Raw genomic sequence first — 27,212 nt, 5'->3', positions numbered from 1 at the left:
TCCTTGCCTGTTCTTAATACTACTGTGTTGTCTAAACTCGGGAACTTGTCTAAAGCCTATCTGTGCAAATAAAGAGAGTAGGGGATGCTGGCCAGGCTGCCATGGGAAGAACGGCATGGAAGGGATGGAGAAGACATGTCAGTCACCAAACATGAGAGAGGCAGGTGAACAGATGCTGGAACACATTTCAGGAAGGCCTCATGGGGCCTGATGTATACAAAATACTTCATCTCTCAGTAAAGGTCTACCAGAGAATACAGTAGACCTTTGGTACTGGGAGACTTATAATTCTAAGGAGACCCTCCCCCACGCCGCACACGTGTGCACGCACGCGCACGCATACACACACACACACACACACACACACACACACACGGAATAACTTAGAATGCTCAGGATGTGCAGGGTTTAGTGCTATACTGTAGATGCTTGATTTCATATTTTCCAGAGTGCCACCCAACTTTCACTAAAGACATACCATCTTTCAACAAATCTGGAATTTTCACTTTATTACTTCAATGTAATCCTTTAACATTTACTTTGCTTTTGGGGGGGCGCCATTTTTAGATTTTTCACCAAATTTAGGGCAGGGAAACAGCACATCACATGACAATTTAAACCCAACTGATAATGTGAGAATGACTGAGAGCTTCTCTATATCCAGGATGCATGTGTGGGAGTTTAAAGTTTTTGTTTTGGAAATTTCTTTTGATTTTTTTAATCAAAAAACTTGGTCAAAACTATCTGCAATTAATCCCTGAGGAAGAAGGGTTTGCTATACATAGTAAGAAATTTTCTGCAAGGAATTAGCTGTCAGGGTTATAGGGCTGGTTGGTAATCTGAAATACCCTTCCTCCTGGCTGCCCACAGGTAAAGGGTTTTGTTTTTGGTTTACCCCTTTTCTTCAAGAAAGCCTTGGTTCTGTTTTAAGGTCTTAAAACCATATTTTTAGATCCCAGGTCCAAATTCCAAGAGTCCCAAGTTAAGTCTGGCCACTCACTTCCATGTGCTGAATAAAGAAACATGGTAAAGGACAGAGAAAGGAGATTTATTACATGGCAGCCATGGGAAGAGAGCACTTCATTTGATTTCTAAGGTACAGACATTGGCTTCAAGTTAAATAGGAAGAATAGGGGCAGCAGGTAAGAAGGGTAAGTGTAGTCAAAATAGTCATAGGTCACAGGTGAGCCTGGTTGAACATTAGCTCAGTCTTTGTCCCGGGAGGAATTCCAGAAAAGTTGTCTCATTTTATTTCTGGAATAGAACAAAAATAAAGTGATCTCCTCAATTTGGGGCTGTTTGCATTCAGATAACAAGAAGACACTATTTGAGGCACAGTTTGCCTTGTACACAAGATAGTTATCACTGAATCTTCTCTTTCCTCCTGAAAACAGGGTGATTAACAGAGGGACTGCAGCTCAGATCAAAGGGCACAAATACAAAGTTGAGGGACTCGCAGTTAACTCACAGGAGCCAGCAAAAACAGTTTAAGTTGCCTCTTGTAGTCTTTCAAAAGATCAGGCAGGCCTGAAGATCTGTGATCACCTCCTTAGCATGAAGTCCGCTATTCATGGGCTTAGTCATGCTCACCAAGTACCCTCACTACAGTACCTCCTTAGTGGCTTTTGTGTGACTTCACATGGTTGAGGGTGTTTTTGCTATCTTGCTTTTTTATTTGTTTTATGGTACTGAGAATGAACTCCAGTGCCTTGTACATGTTTGGCAAATACTCTACCACTGAGATACACACACACACACACACACACACAGGTTGGTATTTGATTGAACACCTGAGAAACACTGGCCTTCCGCCTTCTTTCCAAGAAGTGACTACAAAGCCAGCTGAATCTGGCCTCCCTTGCTGGGGTACCTCCTCCTCTGTCACCTGCAGTGACCATTCTGAACAGCAGAGCTTTATTTTCTTTCAGCAAATTTGTGAAAACCTGGAGACTTCTGAAAATCAAATTCTGAGTTGTGTCAAACAAGACTGTGTTTCCCCAAAGCCTTGCACTGTACCTACTGGTGGTGGTCTTGGTTCCTACTACTACTGACCAAATGCCCGGCCATGTCTTGGTCACATGCCATTTCATTCTATTTCTGGACTTACCAACAAAGCACTTTTGCTTCGGAGTGCTTTTGCTTATAAGCTCTCTCCATTAAGGTATTAGGGAAAAAAACAATTTTAACTGTGGATTTTTAAGGTGGTTTTCTTGGATTCACTTAGTTCTGTTTTCTTGTTTTGCTTTGGGAGAGTTAAGAATCAAACCCAGGGCCTCACTTGTAAGCAAGCCCTCTGCCATACCCTAGAACCTTAGTTCTGAGGCTTATTGTTATTTGTTCATTTGTCGATACTGGGGTTTGAATGCAGGTCCTAGCATTTGCTAGGCTGGCATGATGACCACTGAGCCACACCTCCAGCCCTATTTTTCATCATTGGTTATTTTTAGGATAAGCTGTCTCTTCCTTCCCACAATCCTAGTACTATAGGCTTCTCATTGTCACTAGGATCACATGTATGCATGTGCCATTGCATTCAGCATCCCTTCCTTGGAGACAGAGTTTACAACCTTTTCTGCTTGGATTGGTCCATCACTTCCATCCTCCCAAGCTCAGTCTCTCATGTAGCTTAGTTAAAGAGATGTGTACCACTATGAAAAAGGGGTCTTGCCAACTTTTCTGCCTGACTTAGAACCATGACCCTCCCATTTCCAGCCTCCCAAGTAACTAGGAGCCACCAGTGCTTGATTTGGTTGTATCTTTCAATTGATGATTGATTGCTTCTATGCCTGGGGGAATTTCCAGGAACTAAAATATATAAAGAAGAACAAGTATAGACTGTTTCTCTTCACAGACCTCAGGCCTCAGTGCAGACGCTTTCAGAGTAGACCTCTGGCTTACTCTCAAAGTCACTGGATAGATGAGCAACATAGAAAGCACATAGGTCTCATCTCATTGGTTCACATAAGACTAGTAGTAATCACATTGTTATATATGCTATGATGCACTATGCTGTTTAACACTCAACATCCCATCTGGAAGATGACAAGATTAAGGCACAGAGCCCTTAAGGGACTGATCCCAAGTACTAGATTAGAACCCAGGGCCTCTGGTCCTAGAGACCTTTGCCTAGAGCAGGGCCAACACTACATGCTAGGTAGCTGGGCAACTATGCTTGAATCTTTCATGCTTTATGTGAAAAGACTGTTTTTTGTAACTCTTCATTGTCTGTTCTAAGACAATTTGGAGTTACCTTCACTGGCAGAGAAGTTGGCAGTTAGAAGCATCAAGACCCAACCAGGGCCAGGTAGCCAGGCACCAGTGGCTCACGCCTGTAGTCCTAGCTACTCAGGAGGCTGTGATCTGAGGATCACGGTTCAGAGCCAGCCCAGGCAGGAAAGTCCATGAGACTCTTATCTCTAATAAACCACTCAGAAAACTGGAAGTGGTGCTGTGGCTCAAGTGGTAGAGCACTAGCCTTGAGCTAAAGAGCTGAGGGACAGCGCCCAGGCCCCAGAGTTCAAGCCCCATGACTGACAAAAAAAAAAAAAAAAAGATCCATCCAGGGCCTTACAGTGATCACCCAAAGGCTCTGAAATACCCAGGCTCTGTGAAAGCATTAGACACTATTCCCTGTCTTTCAAGACCAGACCAGTAGCACTGGGCAGGTGGCTAAAACCCCCCTCCAAGGAGTGAGAATCCTCTACCTTGGCTGAGAGCAAGCCACAAGGGGCAAAAAAATGTCCCTGTACAGTCCTCCCTCCCTCCTGGCAAACTCCAACACTTAAAGATTTAATAATATTCTAGTGGATTCTTTCTCTCCTCCCTCAGAAAGGAACTTATGACTTATGATTAATAACAAGCCTAGAGGGCCTACAGTTCCTTGATGATGACTTTTTTTTTTAATAGCTGCCATCATAAGGTAGTTAGATTCAAGCAGTGGAAAGAATTTTGGGGTAGTCAGGGCACAAATGGTAATTATCTGAAAGCAGTCACATCTGTGTCTCTAGTTAAGCCACTGTGTCTTAACTAGAATGTGCTAGAATAACAATATCTGCTGGCATGTTGTGTCCTTTTCTGGGATTCCTGACAATAGGAGGATGGAGAAGTTGGAGGAAGGTGGTTCTAAAATTTCAGCTTAGGAAGCTATGTCCAAGAGACAGACTGCCCACCTCCCTGGCAGCACACAGAGCCAGGCCTCACCAGGTGGTGAAGGGAGATTGTTAAAATGCAGTTGCTGATTCTGTAGGTCTGCCTAGAGCCCAAGCTCCCTGCAGTGCTGACACTGCAAGTTCTTACACCCCTCTCGAAGTAGCAAGAAGTTCAGGGGCCACTCAGCCACTTGCAGGAGAGGTAAGAGAAGCCCCTAGGGAGAAAAGCTGTGACTGCTTAACCATTTTTACACTGATAGTCACACAGATAGACTAACTAACCATAGCAACTCAGGCAGAGGAGACTGCAGGATCACTTGTCCTCCAGGACTGTTCTCCTCCATCATCTGCACATGTTAACCTTGGTGTTGGAAATACTTTGTGATACTTTGCATGTTGTCACATAAGTGTAGATTAGTGTGCAGGGTTAGGCATCCCAGCGGGAACATGTGGTAAAAGAACCACATGGAGCTCCTGACGCTTTATTCATGGATGAATTAGGGGCCCAAGACCTCCAGTGGATACCTGACACCTCAGAGAGTAGTACATCCATTCCATAATATGTATCTGTCTAACTGTAGATCTTACCAACCTCAGCATATGAGGGGTTTTTTTTCCTTTCCTTCTTAAGTTGAGAAATTTTAAAACTTTTCACTTTAAGAAAGCTCTTACTGCTTCTGTTTATCATGTCTGAATTGCCAAGGTGACTATTCTTGCCTTTTGTGACCATTATTAAGTAAAATAAGGGCTATTTCAACACAGACACTGTGGTTCCATGACAATCATTCTGACTAAAGGGTGAGTATCCAAATACCATGTGGATACACTGGACAAAGGGACATTGCTCAGAATGGTATGCCATCTAAAACTTGCAGCTTGTTTATTTCTGGAATTTTCTATTTAATATTTTTCAGATCACAGTTGACTGCAGGTAACTGAAACACTGCAAAACAAAACCACAGATAGGGCAGGACTTGTGTAGTTACAGATGTTTTCCTATTATGTGTCACTAAATTAGAGTAGTGAAGAGAAAAGCTCCAGGAACAATGTGTGATGTCTGTCATACTAGCAAGCCCACTGATATGAAGCCATCATCCTGCTTTGTCATTCTCTGCCTTTGTTTAAAGGTCACATAGGTAGCCAGGTGCTAAATTTTCTTATCTGAAAGTAGCTTGTGCCACATCTTCAGATGCTAAAGGTATTGTGGCTAAGGCAGATTTCTGGTTTCCATAGCAACAAATTTGCTACTTAATCAGTGAAAACTAGAGCCTACAACTGTTAGTCTGCTCTGAAAAGACTTTTTTTTTAATTTTGAGTGGAACAGAAATGCTATATCTGGTCCCTGCTAGGAAGTAATCTTTTAAGTGACCTTGATCTATAATGCCAAAAGGAACAGCCTTGCAGCAAATGGCCAAGAATGGGCTGCTTAATCCTGTTTTCCTAATTAAACAGCAAGGAGCTCTTTATGAGCTGTATATAGGAAGACCTTTACCCTTGGTACCCTTTCATCAATAGCTATGATGAAGACAGTGGCTGAGCAGAAACAAGAATTCCAGTGACAATATCACTCACCCTACCTCAGAATGAGCTAGTGTAGGTAATGGCTAGAATTGTAGCCTATCCTTGTCAGGACTGATAATATCCTATAGCCAAGTAGAATTTACCCTTCCTCCCTCTTATCTGTCCATCTTACTCCCTTTAGCCATTGGGCCTCCTACCTCTGCCAGGATCTCTGAACAACCAGCAGATAAGCTATTTTGACAACCTGTAAGTTACACTACCCTATGAACAGTCTCCAGACACCACAGCATGATAGTATATTTTCTTCTTGAGGGGTATTCTTCTCCTTCCTGCTTTTTAAAATATCTTTTTGACTATAATTTTTAAAAAAAAAAGCCAGCAATCTATCTTCAGCAAATGCTGCATAGTAGAAAAGATGACTAGCAAACAAATGTGTATGCTATACAGGGAAATACATATTTATATAAGTAAATATATAGATACATATTTAACCCAGGTGCTTTTTCTAGTATTAAGGATTGTTGTTATAGGGAATTGTATAGTATGTGTACAGACTAAAGTTTTGGTACCAGCTTTTTACTCAAGTCAGATTAAGAGAATGGATTCTTACAGACCCAAGAAGGATCAGCATCTTATCTTCTCCGATTTACTGGGCATTTGTTAAAGACAGACACTGTTATCCTTTTGGATAACAAATATGCAAATAATCAGATATGATGTCTTGGCCACCCACTACAGTAGGCAGCAATTAGGATTCCAACAGGGCAAAGGAGCATTCCTGTTAGGTCATTACTGTATGATTTGTGTTAGGTTATTACTCCAACGGTTTGCTTTTGTTTTGTTTAATAGATTAACTATGAGATTGGTTTGACTATATTTGTTTTGATCTGACAATGGGAGAAAAAGCTCTGAGTGAAAAAGTTCCAGGTGGCCTGGTACTCAGAGTTCTCATGGATCCCTTGGGTTCAGGACCAGGAGCTGGAATGCAGTTGAATAGATGGATGTTCCTAGAGTCCTGTACAACAGCTGAGGGTCCCCACTGCAAGACCATAGACAGAAAGGAATGGCAGCAGCATGAACAGACAAGGAAACCCACCTGGGGTGGTACCCAAGGTGAGGGGAAGGACAATAAGGGATTCAGAAATTCTGTCCCCACAGCAGCTGAGTTTCCTAGGTTCTGAGCTAAGCAGCAATTCATTATGTGACCTCAGACAGTGACTTAGCTTCCTTCCCAGCAGACCACAGTTCACTCATATGTCATTTTCATTGGCTCTCTCATCCATTGGACGGGGGCCTCATGCCTCTTGTTGGTTTTTGTATTCCAGGGATAGAGCTGTGCCCACCTGGAAAACGGTTCATGATCACAATGGTGGCAAGCTTCGTGGCTATGGCAGGCCAATTCCTCATGCCCGGGCTGGCTGCCCTGTGCCGGGACTGGCAAGTGCTGCAGGCCCTGATCATCTGCCCCTTCCTGCTCATGCTGCTGTACTGGTCGTGAGTATCCTCCACATGCACTGTCTTTCACACGATTGCACACACAGGGCACAGGCTCAACAGTCCCTGAAAGTTACACTACTTTCATCTTGTGGGTTTTTTTCCTAAAAAGATCTCTCTCCCTCCCCAACCTTTCTGTTTTTTATTTTTAACTATTGATGTTGTTCAAACATACACCAAAGTCAGCAGAATTGTTGATTGATCCACTGTGTGCCAGAGCACTTTCACACCTTCTAGATGGTGCCCACTCCACAGGATTATTCTGACATGAATTTTTATGAATGAATTTGCAAGGCGATGAGAGGATCTTATGTTGGGAAAGGGAAATATGGAAGTGTTGAAAGAATAATTTAGCCAGGGAACAATAGTTCATGCCTATAATCCTATCTACTGAAGCTGAGATCTGAGGATTGCAAGACTCCTCTGATCACACATACACACGCACACGCAAAAAGTGGAGCTGTGGCTCAAGTGTAGAGCACTACCTTGAGCAGAAAAGCTTAGGGACAGTACCCAGGCCTTAAGTTCAAGCCCCAGGACTGGCACCAAAACAAGTAATTTAGAAGAGTTCCTTGTCCCTTCTATGTAAAGGGTAGACAAACTTCAGCCTTAGGCCAAGTTTAGCCTGCCATTAGTTTTTGTAAATAGTGTTTTATTGAAACACAGCTACACGTAACATGTTTACAAAGCATTGCATACATATGTCTGTTTTCAAGAGAGGCAGCATGGCCCACCAAATTGAAAATACTTACTACTTGTCCTTTATAGTAAAAGTTCCATCCCTGCTCCAAATCAGTCCAGTATGAGTTTTCAAGCCATGTGTAACAAGCTTTGCAGACTTTTTTAAGGGGGGAAAAAGTCCAGCTGAATATGCTGTCTAGATGTGTGACCTAGCAACTGGATTTTCATAAACTCCCCCAAGAGGAAACCACTATGCCATGGATAGAGAAGAAAATGAAGGAAAACAAAGAGATAGTTTTAGCCTTTCGATAATTAGCTTCTTCTGCCTTTCTTCCCCTTCCCTCTCAGCCCCCTCTGATGCTGACACCCTCACCTCTGCCACCATGCCGTGCACGGTGGCGCAGATGGCATGAGTCACACTGGGTTGCTGTTTAGTCACTGATGAAAATGGAGTTTCTGGCACTCAATCCCTGCTGTCTCTGCTTTAAATGTTCAGTGTCACCAAGAGGGCTTCCTGTCCTTAGGTGCAGGGAGGGTGGTTGGCCCTAGCCTTTTACTTCATAGTGTACTTCCAGTGATCTATCCTGAGCAGTGCCCTTGACTACAACCAAAATGGATCTCACTGTGCTTCAGGTCAGGAGAGCCTGGGGCTCAATAGCATGAAAGAAGGGCCATCCACTGAAGAGGTGACTCCACTAGCACAGCGGCCAAAACTGCTCTTCTGCCAGGCCTGCTTCAGGGCACCCATGTGTCTCTCATTCACAAAGGAGGTGCTTTCAGGAGCAGGATGGAGTGGCTCTCATGCTTCCTTTTGTCTTCTACGGAAGTCCCTCCTGTGCTCTTCTCCTGCCAGTGTTTGTGGCTGGGCTTTTGCTTGTTTGGGATTCTGGGACATTGATTTCTCTAACAAACTTTTTCTTGTTTTTCTTTTCCCCCCCTGTGCCAGGCACTGAGTGCTGGGGCCTTAGCAGTGGCAAAGGGCTCATCCTCATTGTGCAGAGGGCAGACCTGCCCTCTCCTCTGGATCCTCACAGCCTATACCTACAGCCTGTATCCTTGTCCAACTTTCTGGCTCCCATCCCTTACCCTGGTCCTGTAGATCCTCCCACCTATCACCCTGATAACTAGCTGCCACCCCCAGTGCTGTCAGCAGAACAAGGTGATGGAGAATACAGCCTGGTGGAAACACAAGCCCCAGGAATTGCAGAAGGGCTAAATTTGTTTCCCAGATGCTGCTCCTACCTGCCCCAGGAAAGAGGATACCTGAAAGTGAGGCTGAGAGGGATCTCCCAGAGCAGCTCCATTTTCGCAGGCTGGTCTGTGAGGGAAAGGGCTGGGAGTTTTCCTTACCATTTTCTCTCCCTGTAAGTCTTAGGACTATATTAAGGTTTCATGACAAGATGAGATTGAAGATCTAAGCAAAATTCCACAAAACACACTCATTTAAAACTAAAATTATATCATCGGAGGGACTTTGACAGGTGAAGATGTGCCTGTGCATAGCTGGTCACGGATGTGACTTGCCATATGCTCAGAGCTCTGTGCTGCAGTTTGACTGTGCAGCTCCAGCAATCTACTACACACCTTTTAGTCCCTGTTTCCTCGTCTCTATAGAAAGTGAGATACACGGGGTGCCAATGGCTCACGCTAATAATCCTAGCTACTCAAAAGGTTGAGATCTGAGGATCACAGTTCAAAGCAGGCCTGGACAAGAAAGTCCATGAAACTCTTAAATCCAATTAATCACAGACAAAGCCAGAAATGGACCTGTGATTCAAGTGGTAGAGTGCTAAGTCCCCCCACTCTCCCCTCTTCGCCCCCAAAAAGGAGCTCAGGGACACATGGTATTGCATACCTATAACCCCAACTGCTAGGGAGACAGAGATAGGAAGATGACAGCCCAAAGCTAGTGGGACAGGAGGTGGAGGAAATCCTGTTTGAAAAACAAACTAGGAGCAAAAAGTCTGGAGGGATGGCTTAAGTGGTAGAGGTCAGTGGTCCTACAAGTATAACACCCTGAATTTAAAACACAGTTTCACAAAGAAAAATAAAGTGAATCCTAACAGCAGCTTCCTTGTGGTATGGTATTATCTTGAACACTGAGGGGTGCACCAAGGGCCAAGCTTAGACACAGCACCTGGAGCTCTGCCACCTTATAACTATGCAACTTCTTACAGGTTCCTTAATCTCTCTGAGCCTCAGAATTGGTCAGTACTTTGGTCGGGAGAAGTCAAGGAATTCACACATGATAAGCAATGAAAACAATGCCCGTACTTAGTACCATATATGTCAGGAATGACGGTCAACATAACAATTGTTGTATTTTATATGTATATTACTATGATATAAAGTACTTAGTATATATTCTATAAAATACATAGCTCATCAGGCCTATACATTCTTATAACTATTAAGTAGTACCACTAGTACTATTTATATCATCTTAATAGAGAGAGAAGTTCAGGTATAACAGGGGCAACTACTTCATCCTTGCTGACCACCCTTGATGGTCTGCCCCATAATCCTGGCTTTCAAAGACTTGCAGAGGCAGTGTCTGTCCTTTGTCCTTATCTCTGTAATCACCACTTGTCTCCCTACTACCTGCAGTCAGCTCTGTCCTTTCATAGGCCAACAAGCAACCTAGGTGCCCAGCAGCTCGATTGGTACTTGCAGTAACCGTAAAGTATAAACACATGCATGAACATGAACAGGAAACCCAGCTTCCCAAGGTGCCCATCATCAGGTTCTGCACAGATGCGTAGCGTGACTCCTGGTCAGGGTGAGAAGGATGTGCTGTGGCTTGTGCTGAGAGCATTTGTCTGTCCTTGGAGAGTGGACAGAGGCAGGGGAAGGCTGTGCTGTGCCTCGTGCTTGTCTATATGACATGAGTGCCTGCAAAAGGGGATGGGCAGGGCCATCTATAGAGGTCCTTAAAATCTTACTTTGCAAGTGAGCCTTGCTGATGATGTTCCCCACATGGCACATGAAGGAGTGGCTGGGGCTGAGGTTCTGTGACCCATAGAGATCAGGAGTAGTAGAGCCCAACACCCTGCCCTGCCATTATTTGGAGAACAACAGGACCAACAAGGTAAGCAGCCGGGGGAGAGCTGTAGAAAGGGGGGTTTCCATGTTGAAACCCATGGAGGAGTCACTGAGAATTGCTTAGGGTCTTGCCGGAAGCCACTGTCTGGCCTATGTGTAAGTTTTGTGACTGTGCAGGTGTAGTAAGCCTAGAGATTAGGAGACCACAGTACTGAAACGATACTACCCACAGTTCCTAAAAACTGTCCTGTGCCTGCCACCCAACGGTGCCTTAAACTCGTCCCTCTCGTCCACCAAGCTCAAGCTGCTCAGACCTGCCTCTCCAGAAGCCAGCTTTTGCCTTGGCTATTCTGACTTGTTCAGAACATTTTCCCACACAGGTGGTCAGAAAGCAGAGAAGTCTTTGCTGTAGTTTTCCCTAGAAAGTTTAGTGAGGCAGAATGGAGAGGCTGGGGGTTAGCTAGTATAGATCATTTCAGTTGGTGCTGGGGCATAGAACTGTTCTAAGTTGTTTGATACCTGGCCCTGGGGTGATCAGGACAGGTGTGTTGGTCTCAACACATGAGAGCCTTTGTAGGAGTAGTTGGGGTATAGGCTCTAGATTGGTTTGCCTGCAAAGCACTTACTCACAGTTGAACCATTGGCTATCTCTAGGACTTAGTTACCCTGGGAGGGAAGGTTCACCAGAATCTAGAAGGCGCACACATCAAAGCATCCGAAAGCAAAAGGGCATGATCCATGTACAGCCCTTCATCAGCTATCATGGTTTCAGAATGTTTTGTAATAAGTGACCCTGAGGGTGGAGAGGCCAGCCGGCACAGGCTGGTGGTGCCAGCAGTTGTGTGATGTGCCCAGACACAGGTTGGGGATTTAGCAGGTGGGTTGCAAGTGCAGGTGCTCTGTGGCGACCAGGAAGATGTGATATATGATTGATTTGTGCCCTAGTGAGAGGAGCCAAGGTAAGAGATTTACTTATGTCCTCAAATGAGTTGCCAAGCACTCAGGCCAGTTGTTTCCCTGTGGGTAAAGAAAGAGCTGCAGAATGGGGCTGGGAAGGTGGCTCAGTGGTAGAGCACTTGCCTTGCATGCCTGAGGCCCTGGGTTCGATTCCTCAGCACCAAATAAGCAAAAAGAAAAATGCCGGAAGTGGCGCTGTAGCTCAAATGGTAGAGCGCTAGCCTTGAGCTGAAGAACTGAGGGACAGTGCCCAGGCCCAGAGTTCAGGCCTCATGACTGGACCCAAAAAAAGAAAGAAAGAAAGAGCTGCAGAAATTAAGGCTGGAGAGAAAGGGAGCAGGAGATGTGCTGCTCATGTTGGGGTTCTCCTGTGTACCTCTGACATCAGGACAGAAGAGAGAGTACCTGAGAATGTAAACTGTCATAGGAAGTGGGTAAGCCCAATGATGGTAGCAGGTGTCCGAAGCTATACCCCACCTGTTTGTATGTACCTAACAGAAATACTTACTAGAATCAGGCATCTGTAATCCTAGCTACCAGGAATCTGAGATCTGAGGATCACAGTTCAAAGCTAGCCTGGGCAGGAAATTCTGTAAGACTCTTATCTCTAGAAGTAGAGCTGTGGTTCAAAGTGGTAGAGCACTAACCTTGAGCAGAAAAGCTCAGGGATACCACCTAGGCCCCATAACTGGCACCCCTCCCCCCAAAAGAAAAGAAAGGAAAAAGAACTACATGTTAGTTGTTTGGCTTCGGTTTTCATTGCTCCAAATCTCAGCTCCCTGAGTAGCTAGGATTACAGATATAAGCTGTTCCTAGTACTCTTGAAAGAGAAGGCAGTGATGGTTGTATTATCACTGGTGTTAGAAGCCAAAGGATTCAAAGGGTTTTACCACTTAGAAGTAGAGGACTGGATTCCAGTAGCTCACACCTATAATCCTAACTACTTGAAAGGCAAAGATCCAGAAGCCAGTGGTTCCAGGATAAGGAAAACAATTTACAAGAGCCCCATCTCAACAGAAAATGTTAGGTATGGTAGCATGCCTGTCATCCCCGCTACACCAGGAAGAATAAGTCTACAGAGAGAAATGTCAATAGAAAGATTGTGGTCCAGGCTGGCCCAAGCAAAAATGACGAACCAGAGCTAAAAGGGCAGGGAGCTTCCCTCCCCCAACCCCAAATGGTAGAGTACCTACTATAATGTGTAAAGCCCTAAAGTTTGTTTTTGTGTTGTTTTGTGCCAGTCCTAGGCATTCTCCCTGAGTGTTTGTGCTCAAAGCTAGCCCTCTACCACTTGAGCCATAGCTTCACTTCTGGCATTTTGCTGGTTAATTGGAGATAAGAGTCTCACAGACATTCCACCCAGGCTGGCTTTAAACTGAAATCCTCAGATCTTAGCCTCCTGAGTAGCTAGGATTACAGTCATAAGCCATTGGTGCCTGGCTCAAAACCCTGAGTTTTAAGTGAGGGGAGAGAATGGTTTTCAAATGTCAGTGGTTGTCAAAACATAGTTCCTGGGCTGAAGCTAAGAATTGTGTTACCGGTAAGTTCCCCAGCCAGGCTGATGCTAATGAGTGTGAGGTCAGCTGAAGAAATGCTCCTGGGACTGATGAGCCCTGAAGCTTGAGAAACAGGTGTGCTAGACACCCCAGGACAGAAGGCAAAGAAGCCAGGCCTCCTGCAGTTTGGATAAAGATGTTGAGAGTATGCAGGAGCTTGGAATGCCATCCATGCAAGAGAATTCAAAATCCTATGGTGAAAAGCTCCAGATGCTGCTCTTGAGAGATAGGTAAGAGCTGACGACCTGTCCAGACAGATGTTGTCTTGACTCTCCCAAACAGCCAGAATTTGGAGACTCCTAGGAGCCATGAGAAGATGTGGCAAAGGCTTGTTCCTGGATCTGCCATTTTATTTACAGTACTGGCCTGTGCAGATGTAGAACTTGTTAGACTCCTATCCAGGCCATGTCTGTGCTTAGCAGAAAGGGAAGGTACCCTGTACTGTGTACCTGTGTCCAGCAGCAGCCCCAACGTTCCTACACCCTTGTAGGGGACCAGGAAAGGAGGAAGTGACTTTCTTGCTTCCTCTCACTTTCCATCAAATCTCTCATTGGGAGCACTGTGCACTCTGTGTAAAGCGCTAGGAGGAAGCGCAGCAGACGTGGACCAGATTCGAGGAGACAGTGAATTATTAACTGCACCCTGCTCTGTTGGAATTTGAACCAGGAGAGAGAAAAGAGCGGTTGACAGTCAACACCACCACCAGAAGCATCAGGGGCGTAGTGAAGAGATAATAAGCTGTGTGGGAAATAATGAGGAAAGGAGAGAGAGCACGAGCTGTCTGCAACACTTGGAGAATAATCTGCCAATTCCCAGATGAGAGCAACCTCTGGGTGGGGTAAAGGAGAGCAATCAGATGTAAAGAACACATGGGCTGGGAGAGAAACCTGCGCCAAGGCCAGGAGCGCGGAATACTTAGGAGAAAAACAGTCATGCTAAAAGGGATTCTTTCAATTTAAATGTTATTGTAAAGGTAATGTCCAGAGGGGTTATGGTCACAAGATTCAGGTATGAGTACATTTCCTTTTGAACAGTGTCATCCCCTCCCTCATTCTCTCCCAGTTTTTCCCCTCCCAACCTCCCTCAAAGTTGTATAGTTCATTTCCAACATAGTGTCTAGTGGGTTTCACTGCTGAAATGATTCACCCTTTGTCCTACTGTTTCCATGCTTCCCCTTCCTCTTCCCAAATCAGATAAATGTATATGCAAGACAGAGGGTAAAGAAATCAAAACAGCAACAGAAGGGAATTAACCAAAGAGAAAGGAAAGAAGAAAAAAGAATTGAAAACAGTATAATAAAAATACCTTACTTCCATTTTGTGAAGTTCATTTTGATAAGCATCATTTTATTTGACCTTATACACATAGCTATTGACCCCTGGTGATCTTCTACTAAGAATATCCTCCTTTGTTCTTACTACGTGAATGTTTAGATTGCTGTTTAATTAATCGTGTGAAGGTGTAATTATTTCTCTTTTACTGTCCACTGGGTTTATTTTTAGATTTATAGGCACATTCTAATTATTACAAATGAGGGAAACCATGCAGCCCATGTTTCTTTGGGTCTGGCTGACTTGCTTAGTATAATTTTTTTTCTTGCTTGGATCTTTTTTTTTTTTTAATTTTATTTTATTTTTTTTTGTGAACATGCTGTACAGAGGGGTTACAATTACATGGGCAGGATAATGCGTACATTTCTTATCAAGCATTGCAGCTTCCTCCTTTGTTTACCCTTCACATCCCTTCCCTACCTCCCCCCTACCCCCCTACCACCCAATGCTTAGTATAATTTTTTCCAAGTCTTTCTTTATGAATGAAGCATTTTCTGATGGAAGCATAAAATTCCATTGTGTATATATACCACATCATCTTGATCCATTTGTCCACTGAGGGGCATCTGGGTTGATTCCATATTTTCGCTATAGTAAACAATGTTGCAGTGAACATGGTCGTACTGGTATCTTCAATGTGGTCTGGTTTGTGGTCAATTGGATAGATGCCCAGAAGTGGGATTGCTAGGTGATAGGGAAACTCTTTGTTTAGTCTTTTGAGGAACCTCCCTATTGCTTTCCAGAGTGGTTGAACCAGTTTACATTCCCACCAACAGTGTAGTAGCATTCCCTTTTGGCCACATCTCTGTGAGCATCTGTTATTGTTAGTTTTCTTGATAATGGCCATTCTAACTGTGGTAAGGTGAAATCTCAATGTTGTTTTGATTTGCATTTCTTTTATGGCTGGAGATGTCAAACATCTCTTTATGTGTCAACATTCTTTTACTTTTTCTGTCAAAAATTGCAACTTTATTAAGAAAATTTCATTACTACAGTTATGTTCTTACCTCAGCATCTAAACAGTGGCCCTTTATTTTACAAACAAATATAATTTCCTATTACTGGTTTAGAATTTAATTCACTTTTTTTAATTTGCCAAAGGAAATCTGTTGTATTTCTTTTTTTAAATCATTTCACTGTAAAGATGCTGTACAGAGGGGTTACAGTTACATGAGTGAGGCAATGAGTACCTTACTTGTCGTATGTTCTTCCCCCTATGGCATATCCCCTGTTGTCAATGTTCTTGAGTTTGGTACCCTGCATCTTGTATATACATATGTCTAATCTGGGGAGGGGAAGGGGAATAACACTGAAACAAGGACCCAGGATGATCCATTGCAACAATGATACCCACAGGACAGGATATTGGAAACAAACTTTAGACTCTGGGCAGGGGTAAGGGGGGGTGGAGAGGAGTATAGGAGGTGGTGGAGGGAAGGGACACTGGGACAACAGGGGAAGGGATAACATTCTTCAACAATGTATTAGAAGCAATCAAAAATTCATATGGAATAATAAAAAACTCCAAATAGCAAAAAACAATCTTCGGCAGGAAGAACAGCACTGGAGGAATATCAATACCAAGCTTCAAACTCTTATTAGGAAGCCATAGTAATAAAGACCCATAAATGAACCCACAGACCTATAGCCACCTAATATTTGATAAGGGAGCCAAAAACACAAGATGGAAGAAAGATCGCTCTGGCAGATTGGCTATACACGTGCAGAAAAATGAGGTTAGATCCCTATATATTACCCTGCACCAGAATAACACTAAATGGATCAAAGACCTCAATGTAAGACTAAATACACTGAAAATATTACAGGAAAGGATGGAGAAACATTAAGATTCCTTGGCACAGGTTGAAACTTCCTAAGTAAAGATCCAGAAACAACAAATCAGAGAAAAACTAGATAAACAGGATTGCATTAAGCTAAAGGGTTTCTGCATGGCAAAGGACATAGCTAGCAAGATAAAAAGGGCCTCATAACTAAAATATACTCAGAGCTCAAAAAATTAAACCTCCCAAAAACAAATCCTCAAAGAAACAACAATTAATAAATGTGCTAAAGACTTCTCCAAAGAAGAAACAAGAATGTCCAATAACAGGGATATTTTTAACTTGTTGAAATCTCAAATGAAAAACCGTTATAAACATAAAAGGCCTCAGATTAGATAAATGTGTTAAATATCACTAGAAAGCACAGTGATTTTGACCAGAATCACACTGATTTTGAACATTTCTTGAGAGTTTGATTTGGGGATGGGATTTGGAGAAGCAGCTTATTTTTTTTTGGGGGGGGGGGTCCAGACGTGGGGCCTAAACTCTGGGCCTGGGCGCTGTCCCTCAGCTCTTCAGCTCAAGGCTAGCGCTCTACCACTTGAGCCACAGCGCCACCTCCGGCTTTTTTTCTTTTTGCTTATGTGGTGCTGAGGAATCAAACCCAGGGCCTCAGGCATGCAAGGCAAGCGCTCTACCACTGAGCCACCTTCCCAGCCCCGGAAGCAGCTTATTTTTGAGACAGGGTCTTGCTAAATTTTTTAACTACTGCCTCAAGTAGTCCTCCAGAGTGACTGGGGAGACAGAGGCATGACACTGTACCCAGCTGAGGATTATGCTTTGGTTGGGCCATGTTCAACACTTTGCATACTTCATCATCTTCCCAAGAACCCTCTGAACTTCACACCATGGTGCCCTCCAGTGCAGGTAAAGAAACTGCAACACACAGAATCCAAGGCTTGCTAAAGGTCCTGGAGCTGTTTGGTGGGGCCGGCTCTGAGCCTGGCAGATAGGCTCCAGCTTAGTTCTCAGTCAGCTGCTCAGGGCTGCAGGGGCTGGGAGGAACCTCATGCCCTTGGTACAAGATCTGTGCTTTCACCCAGAAAAATATCTGTCTTCTTATTTTATTTATTATAGTGTCTAACAATTATTTTTTTAATATTTCCTCAAATCTCTGGGGAATTGCCTGCTATCCCAATTAGGTCTCAATAAAAATCTGTTAAGTAGATCAATTAATTTCTCTTGTTATTGTTAAAATAGTTTAAATTTTCTAAATTTTGCACCCATGCCTGTTTGGGTAAAGTCCAGTAATTATCAGCCTGTTTTACTTAACCAGTTATACTTGAGGGACATAACACCTTTCTTCATCACAACCTGTTTTATTTCAGATAAGGATAAGAGTGCAACATTGTATCAAGAGATCATTGCAGATAAAATAAGCTGCAGGATTTGCTGCACATGAGAAAGGAAGGAAAAAAGAACACAGCAGATCATAAAAAGCTACAACATGGCTACTTCCAAGGAGAAGTGGAAAAAGGGCAAGGTGGGAAGATGCAGTCAACCATCAGCACATACTGTTCCAGGGAATTGAGGCCCTGTTGCCTCCTGGGCCAGCATTGATTCTTGTGCCCAGAATGTGCTGCAGAGTCCTTCTCACTGCCCCATTCCTCAGGACACTGAGGCTGCTGAAGGCCAGCTTGTAAATCATGCAGCCTCAAAACCAGGCTGAGAGCAGCAAGCATGAGCCTGTGAACCTGCATGTACATGTACTTGAATGTGTGTGCACTTTTGTACATACTTGGGGATGGCTGAGCGGTTAGCACTTGGCGGAAGTCAGGCAGCTAGCTAGTCCTTTGGTGACAGCTGTCTGCTGCTAAGTGGCTGCTGCACTGGCAGCTGGTCAAAGGCCATGGAATGGATAGTGGGAGTTTTTGGGACACGGCCACCTTGGGGTTGGCCTTAGGGACTCTGGAAAAGCATGCTAATATTACCAAAAGAATGGCAATCTGTCCTCACCCAGTCATGGGTCCTGGCTGGTAAGTCATAACAAGTTTCAGAGCAGACATGAAGAGAGAGTGGAACCAGCAGGAAGCCATAAGATAATGAGTTGATGCCGTGGCCATGGGTTCTATCTGTCACCCTAGTGTTAGGGACCAGTTCTCCAGTCGCAGATTCAGAGACTAAGTCCTCAGGGAACTGGGTTCCCTAGACAGACTGTGAATACAGAGAGGTGCCAGTGAATTTCCAGTGAGGGCAGAAATCAGATGATAGGTCTCCCTAAGATGCTAATCATCAGCAAAGAAACTCCTTGCTTCTTTGCCCACTTAATGCCTCCCATTGTGTACAGCAACATGAACTTATAGGAGTGCCAAGTGAATCCCCTCTAGAACACTGAATTTTGATTGCCAAAGTACTTTGTACTTTCTGTGGCCTAAGAACCATTGCAAGGGATAGATTGAAAAAGGAGAGGAAGAGGGAGAAAAAAGAGAATGTCAACAACTGGACTCGAGATTCCAAACTGTAGCTGACTGTATGTTAACTTAATCCTTATCCTTCATCTGCTCATAACATGAGCTGAGAAACATTTTAACTTCCCTGTCACTGTGAATTCAGACTTGATTAGTGGCAAAAAAAACCAAAAAGATCAAGGACTGACCTCTTGTCTGACCTAAGCCTAAGCCTATCTGTGCCATGCACAGCTGTGATCAGCATCACTCGGACCCTGGATCTCTAGGAACCTAGGTCCACACTGAGAATGTGGAAGACAGCCTGGGTCTCTACCCATCCTGCCACCAGTGGAGGGATACTGAGGCCCAAGATATCACAAAAGCTTCCTGTTATATTTCTACTATAGTTTTTCCATAGCAAAAGGATTGTGAAGTCTAGGGTTTTGAAAAACCATAGAGATGCTAAGTTGTGAGATTGTATGTCAGAATGATTCATGGGAAAAGCCTCTCACTTATGAAAGAACTCCTTGTTCTACCAAGAAATTTTAAAAGGAGTCTGTTTGCCTTAGGAAACCCTTGGGGGTGGACTATCCTCAGAGCCAAGCTAATCTTTATTCCTAAATTTAATAAAAATCATAAAGTTAATTTTTTTGGGGGGGTCCGGTCATGGGGCCTGAACTCTGGGCCTGGGGCTGTCCCTTAGCTCTTCAGCTCAAGGCTAGCGTTCTACCACTTGAGCCACAGTGCCACTTCTGGCTTTTTTCTTTTTTCTTATGTGGTGCTGAGAAATCGAACCCAGGGCCTCTGGCATGCAAGGCAAGTGCTCTACCACTGAGCCACCTTCCCAGCCCATAAAGTTAATTTTTTAAAAAGCATCCATTTTCTATGTGGTATATATACACAATGGAATTCTATGCCTCCATCAGAAAGAATGACATTGCCTCATTTGTTAGGAAATGGAAAGACTTGGAAAAAAATTATATTAAGTGAAGTAAGCTAAGCCCAAAGAAACATAGATCCCATGATTTCCCTTATTTGCAATATCTAGTATATGTATGAGTCAAGCAGAAAAGGTCAGATAAGGTGATGTTAGGAAAATGAACCCTAAGATATGTATTTTAAATGTTTTTTTTCTTTCATGCATTTGTTTCTAACGCAATTATAAGATTATTTCTTTGTTGCTTTGTATGTCCCTCCCCCACAGTATAACCCCTGCTTTCACTGTATTTGATGTCGGTATAATTTGTGGAGGGGAAGGGGAAAAACAAGTCGTTTAAATAAGGATACAAGTGGACCTGTTGCAACAATGAGAAGTACAAGTTGTCATGTCAAAAACGAACTTTACAACTTGGGAGGGGGAGGACTGGGGGGGGGGGAGGGAGGATGGGAAGGGATGGGAAGGGTAAACAAAGGAGGAGGCTACAATGCTTGATAAGAAATGTACTCACTATCTTGCCCATGTAATTGTAACCCCTCTGTACAGTATTTTCACAATTAAAAAAAAAAGCATCCATTTTCTGCTGGAGACATGGTTCAGTGGTATTGTGACAACCTAGAAAGCACAAGGCCCTGAGTTCAAACCCCAATACTTCCCAAATAATCAATTTTCTCATATGTTTCCACCTAAGTATAATCTTGAATGTAGTTGGGCTAACAGTCTCAACTTTTCCCACATGCTTTGTCTCTCTTCCACTTCTTTTACTAATTTATTCCAGTAGATAGTTATAAAGCCATGGAAAACATGAACCACATACTTATATATGGCCTACCTGGCCTATCTTATTTGTTTCTTACATCTAACAGAAGCAATATTTCTTTATGGGGGACAGAGGGAGAGAGACAGAAGTCCACATGAAAATGTATCTACTAGACCCAACTGTTTTTATCTACTTGCCTGCCTCCCTCCCTTCCTCTTTGCCTCTGTCCCTCCCTTGTTTACTCTTTCCCTCCCTCTTTTTTTTCCCTCCCTCCCTCTTCCTTCCCTAAACCCAGGGCTCTACTCTTGGTAGGCATTGCTCTAGCACTTGAGCCCTTTTGGCTTTAGTTTGTTTTTCAGATAAAGTCTTATACTTTCGCTCAGCCAACCTTAAACCATGATCCTCCTACCCTTACTTCTCAAGTAGCCATGATTACAGACAGGCACCATCACACCCACTTCCAAGGTAATATATTTACAATATTTTATACAATATTGTACACCAGAGATCAATGATATTCTCTAAACTGGTATTTCACCTAATTCTGATCTTTGGTTTTCTTTTTCCTTTGGGACTCTTTTAGAATTTCTAAAACTCTGTGGTACTTGGTCATGCTGCAGTGCACCGACTTCTAGAATTCCTTTAAGTTAGAAGAACCCAGAGAACAGCCTGTACCCTTTTGCATGTGCACAGGGGGGTGAGCTCAACTCCACAATGCCCCCTTCCCTGGTTAAACTGGCGTACTTGATAGACACTTCCTTCCTAGGCTAGGGGTACAGCTCAGTGGTGAGTACAAGATTTTCTCCACAACAAGATAACTTCCTGGGGCCCAGATCTTATATGGAGTTCACACTGGACCAGGCAGGCAGGTTGTTGATACTCAGTACAAATGTCTTCCATGAGCAACATGTTGAATCATAGACCAGAAGGCGTGCCTGTTTACACAGGAATTGCCCTAAAACTAAATAGTTCAAAAATAAATACAGGAACAACTTAAGGGTACAACTAATTTAATAAAACATTAGTAGTTTTATTTCCCTTCTGTGTTAGCTTTATGAATAAATGTTCTAGTACAGAAAATCAAGGCCCATAAACATACTTTTATCCAGAGAATTGCCAAATTGGCATTTTTATCAGTGGGTGTTAAGTCTCAAGAAGACAGTTTACACAGGATAGTTGGATAAAAAAAAAAAACCATTTATAGGACTGGAGGCTTGACTCAACCTAACAAGCATGAAGTCCTGAGTTCAAATCTCAGTACCACCAAAAAAAAGAATTCATGATTTTTGAACATCAGAGGAAAATGAACAGCCTTATAATGATAATAGTGAGGTTTTTTTATTGTCAAGGTGATGTACAGAGGGGTTACAGTTACATAAGTAAGGTAATAAGTGCATTTCTGGTCAAACTTGTTACTCCTCTCATTTTTCTCCTACTTTCCCTCACCCCCATCCCCCACCCCCAAGTTGTACAGATCATTTCCAGCATATTGTCTTGTGTATATTGTTATTGCAATGGCTCCCCCTTGTCCTTTGTCTTACCATTCTGTTGTTCCCCTTCCTTCCCTAATCCAAATAAATGTATTTACAACACCAGGGTACCAACATCAAATATAATGACAACAGGGGATGCACCATAGGGGGAAAAATATACAAAAGAAACCAAAAAAATCACATAGTACATTAAAAACAACAACAACAAAGAAAAACATCTTGTGTCCATGTCTTGGAGTTCACTTAGTCATCTTATATGGTCATATGTACATAGCTATTGAGCTATTCTGCTAAGGTTATCCTAGATGTATACTAATCATTGCAAATAAGAGGAACAATGGGACCTATATTTCTTTGGGTCTGGCTTATTTCACTTAATAGGATTTTTTCCAAGTCTTTCCATTTCCTTACAAATGCAGCCGTGTCATTCTTTCAGATGGAAGCAAAGTGTGTTTGTATGTGTGTGTGTGTGTGTGTGTATGTGTGTATATATATATATATATATATATATATATCACATTTTCTTGATCCATTCATCTACTGAGAGGCATCTGGGTTAGTTCCATATCTTAGCTATGGTGAATAATGCTGTGATAAACATAGTTGTGCTGGTAGCTTTAGCATAGCCTTATTTGTGATCATTTGGTTAAATGCCCAGAAGAGGGATTGCTGAGTTATAAGGAAGCTCTATGTGAGTCTTTTGAGGAACCTCCATACTGCTTTCCAAAGTGGTTGAACAAGTTTACACTCCCACCAGCAGTGCAGTAGGGTTCCCTTTTGGCCACATCCCCTCCAGCATCTGTTATTAGATTTCTTGATTATAGCCATTCTAACTTGGGTGAAGTGGAATCTCAATGTCATTTTAATTTGCATTTCTTTTATGGTCAGAGATGTTGAGCATTTCTTCATTTATCTATTGGCCATTCTTATCTCCTCTTCAGAGAAGTCTCTCTGTAAGTCTTTAGCCCACTTATTAATGGGGGGGGAGGGGAGCGGTATTTCTTTGAGGATTTTTTTTTAGATTTGATGTTGTGAGATGTTGTACGTATGTTTTAGATATGAGGCCCTCATCTATTGTATGGCTATGAAGATCTCCCAATCTGTAGGCTTTCTATTGATCTTGCTGGCTATGTTCTTTGCCATGCAGAAGTTCTGCAGTTTAATGTGATCCCATTTGTCCAACCTTTCTTTAATTTGTTGTCTTTTCTGGGTCTGGATCTCTGTGTTCTCAGCCTGTGCCAAGGAGCCCTAGAGTTTCTCCTATTCCTTCCTGTAATGTTTTTAGGGCGTCTGCTTGACTTCAAGGTCTCTGATCCATTTGGAATTTGATTATTCTGGTGCAGGATGATATACAAGGGTCTAACTTTAGTTTTATACATGTGTTTAACCAATTTTGCCAACACCATTTACTGAAGAGGTTATCTTTCTTCATCCTATTTTTTTGGCTCATTTATTGCAGATTAGGTGCCTATAGGTCCTTTTCTGGGTCTTCGGTTCTATTCCATTGGTCCTCAGGTTTGTTCTTGTGCCAATACCAAGCTGATTTGATTACTCTGGCTTTGTAATAGAGTTTGAAATTTGGTATGGATATTCCTCCAGCACTGTTCTTTCTGCTAAGGATTGTTTTTGCTTTGGGGTCTTTTATTGTTCCATATAAATTGTTGCATTGCTTTTTCTATTTCATTGAAGAATGAGGTTGGGATATTGATGGCTATTGCATTGAATTTGTAGATAGCCTTTGGCAATATTACCATTTGTATAATGTTAATCCTCCCAATCCAGGAGCATGGGAAGTGTTTCTACTTCCTTATCTCTGCTTTAATTTCCTTTTTCAGGTTTTTTAAAAAAAAGTTTTCATCATAGAGGTCCTTTACTTCTTTGGTTAATTCCTAGGTATTTTATTTTGGGGGGAGCCATTACAAAAGGAGTTGCTTTCCTGATTTCAGCCATACTCTTCTCATTATTGGCATACAGAAATGCCATTGATTTTTGAGGGCTAACATTTCCAAAGTTTCGAATCAGCTTGAGTAACTTGGGAGTGGAGTCCGTGGGGTTCTTTACATACAAAATCATGTCATCTGCAAAGAGGGAAAGTTTTATTTCATCTTTCCCTATTTGGATCCCACTTATGTTTGTATCTTGCTGTATTGCTCTAGGTAGGCATTCTAATACTAAGTTGAAGAGAAGTGGAGAGAGTGGACATCCTTGTCTAGTTCCTGAAATTAGAGGAAATGGCTTTAGCCTTTCATCATTAAGTATAATGCTAGCTATAGGTTTGTCATACATAGCATTTATTATATTGAGAAAGGTTCCATGGATTCCTAGTCTCTCCAGAGCTTTCATCATAAAGGGGTGTTGGATCTTGTCAAATGATTTTTCTGCATCTACTGAGATGCTCATGTGGTTTTTATCCTTGCTCTTGTTGATGTGATGAATTATATTATTTGATTTGCATATATTGAACCAACTTTGCATTCCTGAAATGAATCCCATTTGATCATAATGTATGATTTTTTTGATGAATTGTTGAAGTCAATTGCCAGAATTTTGTTAAGTTTTGCACCAATGTTCATCAAAGAAATGGGTCTATAGTTCTCTTTCTTTGATGAGTCCTGTCTAGTTTTGGGATGAGAGTTATGTTGGCTTCATAGAAAGAGTTTGGAACCAGGATCTGGTGGCTCATACCTGTAATCCTAGCTTCTCAAGAGGCTGAGATCTGAGGATCACAGTTCAAAGCCAGCCCCTGCAGGAAAGGCCGTAAGACTCTTATCTCCAATAAACCACCTGAAAACCAGAAGTGGCGCCTGTGGCTCAAATGGTAGAGCACTAGCCTTGAGCTGAAAAGCTGAGGGACAGCACCCATGCCAGAGTTCAAGTCCCACAACCTACAGAAAAAAAAAAAAAAAAAAGTTTGGTAGTCAACTTTCACTTTCAGTTTAATTGAAGAGTTGGAGGAGTATTGGTGAGTTCTACTTTGAAGGCCTTGTAGAACTCAACTGGGAATCTATCTGTTCCTGGGCTTTTCTTGGATGGGAGGTCTCTTGTTTCTATTTTGATGCTTGATATGGGTCTGTTTAGTTGGTTTAAATCTTCTTGTTTTAGTTTGGTCATATCAATATTTACTAGAATTCTTCCATTTCTCCCAAATTCTCAAATTTGTTAGCATAAAGGTTTGAGAATTATTCTCTTATAATGTTCTGAATCATGGTTGTTTCTGTGGTGATGTTTCCATTCTCATCTCTGATTTTGTTTCTATAGGTGTATTATCTTCTTTTTTTTTGGAAGATCTGTTAAGGGTCTATCCATTTTGTTAATTGTTTTTGAATAACCAACTCTTTGTTTTGTTGATTGTTTCTATGGTGTTTTTGGACTCTAATTTATTTAATTCTGATTTAATTTTAATTATTTGTTTCCATCTACTGGGTTGGGGTTTGTCTTGTTGCTCTTTTTCAAGGAGCTTCAAGTGCATCATTAAATAGTTGGTTTGAGATTTCTCTAATTTATTGATGTAGGAACTTAGAGCTATAAATTTTCCTCTGAATAATGCCTTTCCTGTGTCCCAGAGGAGCTGGTAATTTATATGTTCATTTTTGTTAAGTGTCATGAACATTTGAATTTCCTTTCTCTTCTGTGACCCACTGGTGGTTCAACAGTGTGTTGTTTAGTCTCCATGTGTTACAGGATTTTCTTTGGTGGCTTTTGGTGTTGAGTTCTAATTTTGTTCCCTTGTGGTCTAAAGGAATGCAGGGAATAAATTTAGTGTTTCTGACTTTGGAAAGATTTGCTTTATGACCTAAAATGTGATCTGTTTTGGAGAAAGTTCCCGTGCTGCTGAGAAGACCATGTGTTGCTGCTGGGTGAAATATTCTGTAGATGTCTGTTAAGTCTAGTTGGTCTATGCAGTTGTTTAGATAGGTTTCTCTGTTGAGTTTTTGCCAGGTTGATCTATCCAGTGGGGAGAGTGGTGTGTTAAAGTCCCCAACAATTAATGTCTTTGGATCCATGTGTGATTTTAGGGAAAGTAGTGTTTCTTGGATAAATTTTGGTCCTCCAGTATTTGGTGAATAGATATTTAGAATTATTATATCCTCCTGTAGGAGTGATCCCTTTATAGTATGTAATATCCTTCTTTATTTCTTCTTGCTAATTTTAATTTGAAGCCTATTTTATCTGGTATTAGGATTGCGACTCCCACCTGTTTATAGGAGCCATTTGCTTAGTAGATTTTTTTTTTCTGGCTTTTCACTTTCAGAATATGTTTGTTTTTTGGGCAAGGTGTGTCTCTTGAAGGTAGCAGATAGAAGGATCTTGACTTTTGATCTAACTAGACAATCTATTTCATTTAATTGGAAAGTTAAGACCATTAATATTGAGAGTTATGATTGAGAGGTGTTGAGTAGTTCCTGCCATGTTATCCACCTTCTCTAAGGGCTATGCCTACTGGGTTCTTCTAATGATTATCTGGTTCTATAGTGAGTTTTAACTACTGATTCTGATGGATAATTTTACAGCTGTCAGGAATGTAAAACAGACCTGTGGAATGTAAACCAGATGAGCATGAGGTTTGGCCAGATCCTTATTCTAGGAAAGAGGACAAAATGGGATGTATGCCAGAAGCATTGTACTCCTGTCAAATGCTAAATCACCATGGTTTGCAAAATATGGTCAAGGTTAGGGCTAGAGATAAAGAGGATGCTTCTGCCACTTATACTCAGCCTGGAGGAGTACTGATATTAATCAAGAAATCACAGACAGCCAAGCATGGTAGTACATACCTATAATCCCAGCCCTCAAGAGATGAAGCAAGAACGTTGACCTCCCACCCCCACAAAATAATTGTGGAGAAATTTTTCTCTCTTAATGCATTATCATCATTAACATAATCCATTAAGGAAATTTCCATGTGAGCATTCCCCATACAACTCGTGTGTGTGTGTGTGTGTGTGTGTGTGTGTGTGTGTGTGTGTGTGTGCGCACGCGTGTGTGTTGCAACTGGGGCCTCACATTCTTTTTTTTTTTAATTTTAATTTTAATTTTTTGTGAACATACTGTACAGAGGGGTTA

At 42.3% G+C, this 27,212-nt stretch overlaps 1 protein-coding gene across 1 annotated transcript in view; it reads left to right on the top strand.

The window, feature by feature from the left end:
- Positions 1-27,212, top strand: part of Slc22a23 (solute carrier family 22 member 23) — a 194,802-nt gene that overhangs the window by 129,135 nt on the left and 38,455 nt on the right. Inside the window, exon 4 of the mRNA XM_042680305.1 lies at positions 6,995-7,163. Coding sequence (XP_042536239.1) covers positions 6,995-7,163 — 169 coding nt within the window. The remainder of the gene's footprint in view (positions 1-6,994; positions 7,164-27,212) is intronic.

The sequence above is a fragment of the Dipodomys spectabilis genome, unplaced genomic scaffold (assembly GCF_019054845.1).
Source record: "Dipodomys spectabilis isolate Male_0828 unplaced genomic scaffold, ASM1905484v1 ptg000059l, whole genome shotgun sequence".
In the NCBI taxonomy this organism is placed as follows: domain Eukaryota; kingdom Metazoa; phylum Chordata; class Mammalia; order Rodentia; family Heteromyidae; genus Dipodomys; species Dipodomys spectabilis.
Note: the sequence above shows the minus strand (reverse complement) of the source record. Positions and strands in the feature narration are given on the sequence as shown.